The 9,464-nt window shown below is 39.5% G+C and overlaps 1 protein-coding gene across 2 annotated transcripts in view; it reads left to right on the forward strand.

Annotated features, from left to right (window-relative positions):
* GLRB (glycine receptor beta) overlaps positions 1 to 6,722 on the forward strand; it is a 48,974-nt gene extending 42,252 nt beyond the window's left edge. For both annotated transcript variants that reach the window (XM_059470727.1, XM_059470726.1), the window contains exon 10: positions 3,607 to 6,722. In XM_059470727.1, the coding sequence (XP_059326710.1) occupies positions 3,607 to 3,903 (297 nt within the window). In that variant the 3' untranslated portion in view covers positions 3,904 to 6,722. The remainder of the gene's footprint in view (positions 1 to 3,606) is intronic.
* Positions 6,723 to 9,464: the final 2,742 nt, after the last annotated feature.

The following is a 9,464-nucleotide window of genomic DNA, read 5'->3' on the forward strand; positions in this document are numbered from 1 at the left end:
CAGCCTGAATTATTTAAAAGGTGAGAAAGGATATCAAAAGGGGCCTTATGGATTCTAGGAGGCATTTTTAGGTGCTTCTGAGCTGTTCATTAAAAGACAGGTGGTCTGTCCATCCTACCAAACCTAGACAAGGTGGTCCAGTCCTGGAAGAAACAGGGAACTAGGTCTGTGTTTGGGGCCAAGCCCCATGAGCCGTCACCTTCCTGTGGTTTCCTTGGCTACCCCCCAAATCCCTTGCAGAGAGACAAAGAGTCGCTGCCCAGCTCCCTGGGAATGCAGGGTGTCCCTACACTATCCCAGAAGCCTTCCCTTCCCAAACAGCTGCTCCCCATCCTCTCCTGGGGAAAAGACATAAATCTGGTGGAAGCATCCTGTGGGTTGAGTCTGGCTCACAGATCATGATGCTGGGGTAGGATAAGGCAAGTGACATCAAATACTTTCTGTGTCAGGTTGAAGTCAAAAGTATATAACATTTAACATTTTACTTTTCTTTACACATCAAGTGTAGTACTCTAAAATCAAGCCCTACAATATTTTTTGTACAGAAAATGTTCCTCTAGCATTTGGTAAGTTTTTTGTGCTGTAAATGTGGAAAGTGAGGAGGAGCAGAGGCATTATTAGGATTATTGTTACACTTCTAGCACAAACCAAGGCAAAATGAATAAAAATCAGGCAATCATATATACTTTATATTATATAACATTGTTTAGGGAAAGCTGTAGGTCAGCTGGAGTGAACTTAGATTAAAACAACAGAAACATTGGAGACTTGAAGACATATATGAGAAAAAATTTAAAAATATGTTTATGCAGCAGCTGAGTGCAGTAAATAGAAGTATGTCGGATTTCTAAAACCACGGAAATAGATGAAATTATTTTCAAAAGTAGCATATACTTATTAAAGAAAAATTTGGGCTAGGTTGCTCATACAAGGAAAATTGCGTCACCCTGATAAATCAGTACTCCAGCTGACACTGAACTAAGCAAAGCTGTGTGTGAACATGCTGTGAACATTTCTCTGCTTATAAGGCAGAGGTGACCTAGAATCCACTCTCAGTCCTGAATGGGAATGAGAACCGACTTGTAACAGCCTTTAGGGGAGCACTCTTGATACTGCAGTTGGAACAGGAATATTCTGTGCTAGAAAAGAGAGGATTTAAGCTGCAATTAGTGTCACTGAATTTTTACAACGTATTACTGGTAGTATGAGGAATGGGCTACAAGTTTTCAAATCCAAAAGGAGGCCTAGAATTTCATACATGATTCTATTTCTTGTAGTGGTCTTACTAAATCTTGCTAGGTTTGACCATGGAAAAAATCTAATATTCCTATGACTCTTCAGTTAACATGCACCCCAGTCCTGCAAGCTCATTTTTCATTGCACAAGGGTCTGCTTTATATCTTCATTACCTATGTCATTGGATATGATCTGATTGAAAGGAATGTCTCAGATTGGTGAATGATAGCATCCTGTCACCCAGGGTCATATAATCATGTTTATCTGTGTCTTAGTCACCACCTTACTAGACAGTTTGCCCTTGCTACTCCAGTAATGAACACTGTCTTAGGCTGTCAGGTCTTTGAGGACTAGGAGACAGTTGCAAGAGATTTGTATCTAAAGTTTTGTCCTGTCATCATGGAACACCTATCTTGTTTTTCTTTTTTGTAACCTGGAATCTTGATTTTGTGGTGGTTTAGGAATGATATTCTCCAGTTTAGTACTCCCACTAAAACCGCGCACTGCTCCACCTCCTTGCTCCAAGTGCAGGCACAAAAGGTAAAGATCATGGTTTGAGATAAGAAAAAGTTACTGAAAATGGCAATGAGATATGAAAACAAGCATCAGTAATATTAGCAATAAAAAGATGTAAGAAAATAAATGATTCACACAGAAAAATTCCCTGGCAATGGGCAATACCGGATGGCTCCCTCTGCACATTTTGTCGACCAGAAGAAAAGTCTTTGTGCCAGAAGACAATCCCTTTCCCCAGCTGTGGCAATGACACAAGACATGAGGTGATACAGAATAACCTCTGTGCCCTTGCCGTGCCTCCTCCTGGCTGCTGCAAAAATTAACCCTCTCCTGGCTGGAACCAGGACAAACCTGCACCTCAGTTTAATGCATTGGTTTCAAAATGTACTGCTTTCATGAAAAATAGAACTCTGGAAAATTTGGGAAGGTGTATCCACTTTTTTCAGAAGGAATAGTGCCATGCTTCTTTTCCACCTTGCACTAGAATCAGCTTTGTCAATAATGGGAGTAAAAGCCCCAATCAAAGTTTAAGTCTTTTCTTGACTGCCTCAGTTCTTTCCACAGAGGATAAGTTGCCGCTGTCATAGAGAAGTTAATTATATTCTTCAGAATATTTTTCGTTCATCCATAAACCTGGTACTGTATTTTATGACCTATTATTATTGTTTTAGTAGTTACAAAATATGACTATGCAAATATCCCAAACTATCACCCAAAAACTGCAGAAAACCAGAGGTGGAGAGAGCTGAGGGTAAAATACCTGAGGTCATTGTGGAGGAGAGACAGGCTAATGGGTAAAAGGGACAGGCAGCTTTTGGAGCTGCTGAGTTTTAGTGGACCAATGACTCCAGGAAGCCTTACTGAAACATACATTTATGTCAGTTACCCATGGGGATAGCCTGAAAACTAGCAGTTTTTTAACTAACGCTAAGGTTATATATGTGAACAAATTTATAGTCTGTATTCTTCTCCCTGCTTTCCTGAGTAGTCCAGCTGAAGTGAAAGTTTGGGAGAGGTTTATCCAAGTCACAAAGCACAGTGCCTTGCAACTAGCCTCTAAATCACTTCAAGCTCCCTGAACAGGGTGGGGTTGGTTCTCCTAGAGATGTGTTGAATCTGAAATAAAAACTTTATAAAATCCAAGGAAGGGAATATAGGAACCTTTTTTCCCCACAGAAAAAAGTATTGCTTGATCCCCAAAAGCAGTAAAGGAGCTATAGGAAACACAGTAATTCTGTTTTTGGATTTAGATTTCCCAGTTAAAGACTTTTACAGTGCTGAGAATAGTGTTACATCTGTGTTCCCTGTTTTTAGAGAGGCACTAAACTCCTCAGGTACAATGCAAGATGGTCACCCTAGGATGAGGTTTAAGATCCTGACCTGTTAACTCTTTAGAACGAGAACAAACTGAAAATAATTGCATCAAACATTGAATTTTAGGGCTAATTCTGACTATAGGTTTCAGAGCTTAAAAAAATGCAAGTAATGAATAGTAGCAGGTCTGCAGGTTTATCAGCACAGAATCAATATCCAAAAATACTCCCCACAAAAATATTCTCTCCCCTTCTATCATCTTAAAATGAAGGAGTCTGACTACAGCAGGTTGCAGAGCATGAGGCACCTTGTGCATGAAAAATTACACAATTATGAATGTTTGGATTAGTTGATGTGATTGACTGATCATCCTTAAGTACTTTATAACATAACCATTCCACAAATTAGTCTGATGTAATGTATCCCTATCAACAAGTAATTTTCTGTATGTTTGTTTGCAGTGTTCTTTAGCAGCTGCATGAAGTTTGCTAATGAGTTGTGGTGAGTCGATCATGATTCCCCTCATTCTTTATTTCATAGGTTGGTGAGACCAGATGCAAAAAAGTTTGCACTTCGAAATCTGATCTGAGATCCAATGATTTCAGCATCGTTGGAAGCTTGCCAAGGGATTTTGAATTATCAAATTATGACTGTTATGGAAAGCCCATTGAAGTCAACAATGGGCTCGGGAAATCTCAAGCCAAGAACAATAAGAAGCCTCCTCCTCCCAAGCCTGTCATTCCATCAGCAGCAAAGAGAATCGATCTTTATGCAAGAGCACTGTTTCCTTTTTGCTTCTTGTTCTTCAATGTCATATACTGGTCCATATATTTATGATAAATCTTTTATTTATTTTTTCATATGTGTAAAATATAGCCCATTTCATTATCCCTTCCCAGTCATGAAGGCCACTGTGTGAAATTATTTGCATTTGCAAAGCAATATGTTGCATCTCGATGCCGTGCGATTGTACTGAACAAATGGCATCTGAAATTTGAATGAAAGCATGACACTGCAATGTCTGTGCTCTGACCAACTTTGTATATAAATGTACAGCATACATCCTGCTTTAAGAATATATATGAAGGACAATGCCTACTACATTATAAAGCTGAATAACGCTCCTCAGTTATTAGTAACATACAGAAATTTAAAGTGTTTCTGACAATGAAACTGATGTGCACGTTGAGTATTATTAAAATCAGTATTCTAGTATATGTAGTATTTAACAGCTTTTCTGCTGGTTTCCAGAGGAAAAAGAAACACCCACCAAACATCTTGTTCATGTATAATTTCAGCTGGCACTGTTGAAGAAAAAGCTAAGGTGTAATTATTATTATTATTTAGGCTTTGTAAGTGAAGGCAGCATCAAGTAAGCAGATTTTGTCTATGTGGAGAAATAAAGATCAGAGAACTACTAATTTTGTAAAATCAGCTCATTTAGGAAAAAAACCCCAACATCTGTGTCCATGAAGCAGGCACACTTAAGTGTGTTAGAATATGCTGGCAATAAAACATTGGGGCAAATTTTAACTGCTGCTTCTTTAGGCACAAACTAGATACAGTATATTAAAAAAAACCAAGCCACTTTCTAGACTAAAGGTACCAGGAGTTTTGGAGAGGCATCACAAGATGCAGTTCAGTATCAGGTTTGTTATAGATTTTTACATTAGTTTGTCCTCTGGCTCAGCATCTGTAGCATCTGGCAAGCCTGCAGTATGTAAGTCACAATTTTTTTTTTGTTATTGCATTGGACACGTCTTACTTGATTTGTTTTGTTTATCCCCTTGAAAGCTTTCATTTCAAACAAACCAATTATCAAGACAAAATCCCATTTTCACCAATGATGATACCTTTTCTTGTTTGCGTGCTAGCTAGCACGTAGCCCCCTGTAGGAGTGAAAACCTGTCCAAAGGTCTAAGGGACTGAGACTCTCATCAGCCCTGGTGTGCCTGTGTGTTAATTAATGGCTGCCCTCACCAACTCATTGATCTGGCTGCTACATTTTGGTCCTATGCATGAAGTAGTTCTGACAGGAGACTGCTTTCTGTTTTCCAGAGGAAATTCTATGGCATGGAGACTGCCTTAACATGAGCTCCTTGGTGTGCATAGGGCAGGGCCTTGGGTCTCCTGTGAATGCCAGGGTGCATCCCCTCGTAAGGGCAAGTCATGAGAAGAAATGTGGCCCAAAGAAAGCTGCATGCAGGTAGGCCTGTGAGTAGAGTGTGTCTCCTGAGAGCAAGGACTTGGCCTCAGCCCATGAGAGCGTGCCACACACGTCTCTGCTGGGGAGATGGGGCACCACAGCTAGTTACAGTATGAAAAAAAGACAATTCATAAAAGGAAATCTAGACTGTTGGCCCCTCACAGGCTAGGAAGGGACTGGTTTAAATACATGAAACTTCCATAGTGTGGAAACAAACAATCTCACTTATTGTGCTACATTTCTGGCATGTCCAGGATGTGCTGAGCTAATGCAGGCCACAAGGATCACTTGGGTGTTGCCCACAAGGTCAATGTTGTCCACATACAGCGATCCTGCACAACTAAAAGTCCAAAAGTGGGAATGTAAGAAGAGGAATGGCAAGCCACACTGGCCCCACTGGACATCTGGTGAACGTGCACACCCAGAGCTTTTTGAAGCCACTGCCACTTTGTGATCAGCAGGCTGGCTGCAGCAACTCTTGTTTGGGTTGAGGAGATCTGCTCTTCATAGCATGGTCACACACACTGCACCAGCTGCCTGGCCACTGTCTCATGGGGCTCTCAGGTTTTGGGTTTCTTTCTGATCTGAAGAAATGGAAGGCAAATCCCAGATGTTATTGAGCTGTGTGGAATGGGTCTGAGGGAAATGATATCTTTAAGGTCTAGTTCAAATTTTTAATATTTCTGTTAGTTGAAGGTAATTGCAGAATTGTCAGAGACTCTAAGAAGCAATAAGGATAAATGAAAGAGAGGAAGGATGGGAGGGGGAACTTTTATATATACAGAATGGTATATTTATAGACATTATTTATTCTCATACTTGTATTTTTTCTTACAGTACTGGAAGGCAAAAAAATAATTACCTTGTATTGGAAATTATATGAATTTTGGAAGATAACTTTCTTGTTAGAACTCTTATTAAATGATTTATCTGTAATTAATGTCCACATTCTATCTGTAAAATCTCAATTATAGATTTTATTGTTAAATTAATCTTTGTTCCTTCTTGCTTTCCTGCTTACTTGATGGCTTTTGTGTTTTATCATAAAACACTTAATCAATAATACACTGTAATTGCTTTCCAACTCACACAAAGGGAAGCAAAAGGAATGCATATTGTTCAGATAAAGGTTTTTTTGTTCATTACAGCACAAAAACTGAGGCCAGAAGCGAAGTTTAACAGCAAATTTGAAACTAAATTTAAAGTGAAACCAAGCATCAGCTATAAAGTATTAATTTTCTTTTTACTTACACTAGATAATATTGCAGTATTTGTATTGCCCTGGAATATATTAGCTTGTCCTACTGAGCAGTAATAATTGATTTCTTTTATTTTTCTTCTTTCTGCTAAAGGTCATCAAGAGTTTTGCACACCATCTCACATTATGGTCCACCAGCACCCTCTAGTTGTAAAATTAAGCCTGTTGACTGATTTCCAGAATAAGGCGCAAATATAAAACTGTATAGGCAAAATAGGATCCTAATTTCTAAATATAATATGAAAGAAAAAAGAATTATTAAATTAAAAATAAATGGGCACAAAATTAATGTGCAGCTGTAGAAATTTTCCATGCAGTTAAAATTTCAAAGTATAGAAATGAAGACATTCAAGTAGTAGCAAAGGTGAGGTTCATGAAGTGCAGCTTAGGAACTTGATTGCTAGTCCTGATGTCTAAACAAACCACATGACAGCAAAATCTGGTTTTGTGGGAGAGCCCATCTGTGTATCAGCTGATATTTACTTCAAGTTCTGCAGTTAACTGGTAGGAGAGTTACAAATTTGTGTTCTACCTTTAAGATAAACCTTGGTATTTTCTTGGTTCTTAAGCATCGAGGGCTGGTATTCAAGTAGCTAATTCTGTTCTTTTGTAGTATCATCAGCCTTTAGATATCTTTCTACATTTTTTCAGGATTTTAGAACACTGCATCAGGAATTTCCATGGAGATTACTCAGTTAATTTCTCAACTGCATCTATAAATTTAAGGTAGGCAATAAGTAAGAGTGCAATTTGAGAAATGTGTCAGCTGCTCTGCATTAGTTCCCTGTAGCACACGTGTTTGACACTTGGTTTTAGGAGCAGCTCTTCAGTGTATAATGGCACCTCCTCTTGTCTTCCCTTAATTCTAGCTGAGATGGTGCATGGGAGCAGTTGGTCTTTTGAGGAAAAGAGTTTATTTTTGTAAGTGCAGTGTAGAGAAGATTGACCACTTGGAAACTCTGCCAAGCAGCTTTCATTCTAAAAGTCTTCAGAATTATTTGGACTTGTTAACAGGGTAAAGGAAGACCCATTAAAGAGAAAGCAGCAACACTGCCTTCTGGGTTAGTGTCAATGGGCACGATCACAGCGATTGATCTGACTGTATAATCTTGTAAAGGAAATGCACTTGCAAGTAATCTTTATTTAAAAATATTTTACTCTGAAGAGAGACAATACCTTACTTAAGCAGTCTGTTGTAGCTGTTAAGGGAATCTCTTAACAGACCTCATAATACAGTTATAATACAGACCATGGTCTCTGCTTCAATTAAAGCAGGTTATCCTTATGGTTACTGGGGGATTGCAGTGGGGGTGTTTATAGAATAGGTAGCCTTGAGTTATTTATTTCCAAGGGAGTGCAACCTGAATATTTGCAGTGTCAGGTGATTTTTCAGGCTATTGAGATACTGTAGTGCTGCACTGAGTACAAATGAGTTGTGTAGCAGATAAGGGAATGAGAGGACACTGTTACTTGATGCTTTCATGTACTAATTCCAGGATTAGAGAAGGTAATGTGGAAAGAAATTCAGATACAGATAAATTGAATAATGGTTTTGTTTGTGTCAACTGTTTAATTTGTGTCTAGAAATTTTCTTTGTATATAAATGAGTTACTTTATTTTTATATTACTATAAGGAATTAATAAAAAACTAGGAAAATTAAGCTCATCTGTGGTGCCCAAAAGATAAGGAAATAAATTATTTTCCTCTGTAGTTCTACCCCTAAGAAAACAGTAGAATATGAAGAAAAATTTGAGGACATAAATTCCTCATCATTGTGGTTTTGTCTGTGCCATTGTATCAGATCAGTCACAGGCAATCTGGGCTGCTTGCAGCACTCCCTTGCATTTTGCCTTACTCAAGAAAGTTGCCCACCCCTGTACTCCCCCTGCATCTGTCCTCCTTCCATCAGTGGGAATAGTGTCAGCATACATTTAATATAAAGATTTCTTGGCTACTTTGAAATCCTTCGGAAAGCCCTTCATTGCTACAAGTATGTCTGTGCTGCAGTCACTAAAATGTCTGCAGCTAGTGCAGGCTTATCCAAATTAGCCTTAAACTGGCTGTTTTGGGGCGGGCTGGAAGCATCACCATGGTGACAGTGAGCTGTGGCTGGGAAGCCTACCTGCTGGCTAGGGCAGGGAAAAATATCCTTGGAGTTCACCCCCACAAAGCTTTGTGGTGCCTTGGCTGCTGTGCTCGAGCAGTTGGTTTAAAGTTAGCTCGTGTGGGTGTTTGTCAGCCCGTGCCTGTGAACTGTAGGTGTGTGCTGGGTGACTCACGGGGAGCTAGCACAGAGAGATCCTTCCTACGGCTGCTGGGAAAGATGGCACTGTAAAATGTCCTCTCCACAGCTCTTGGTCTCCTACAGCATTTCTGACATTTTTAATTTTGAGCACTGACAGGAGCAGTGAAAAAAAAATGCCAGTTTGCTTTTGGTGGCAGTGACAAAAAAATGCCAGTTTGCTTTTTTCCTGAACCAATGCACGTGTAAATGAATGAGTTGGATTTGCCCACCTGAGCATGTATGAGGTTTCCTCCTGAGTCTCGGCCATAAGACTATCCCTCTTACGAGCCATTCTGTCCAAAGTCCCTAACTCTAACAGTGGATATTAGATCACAATCTTTGAATGAATAATGAGACTAAAAGAACTAGTGGGACTAACAAGAATGAGTCTTTTTGGCTTCCTGGTTGTCCATGCAGGTCAATGCTAATTTTGAGGGGCACTGATTGCTTTTCAGCGTGGGATTTCTCAACATGTCAGTGCCTGTCAGGTTCTGGAGACCAGCATCCACTGACTCCCTCCTAGCAGGGAGTGTTTGAAGGGCCTTCAAGTTTGTTAGTCAACTCATCTTTTGAGTATTGAGATAAATCCAAAGCTGCCTGGGACCATTAGCTGTCACACAGAAGCAGCAAATACATTAAGTACATGTCT

Source organism: Ammospiza nelsoni, chromosome 4 (genome assembly GCF_027579445.1).
Source record: "Ammospiza nelsoni isolate bAmmNel1 chromosome 4, bAmmNel1.pri, whole genome shotgun sequence".
NCBI lineage: Eukaryota > Metazoa > Chordata > Aves > Passeriformes > Passerellidae > Ammospiza > Ammospiza nelsoni.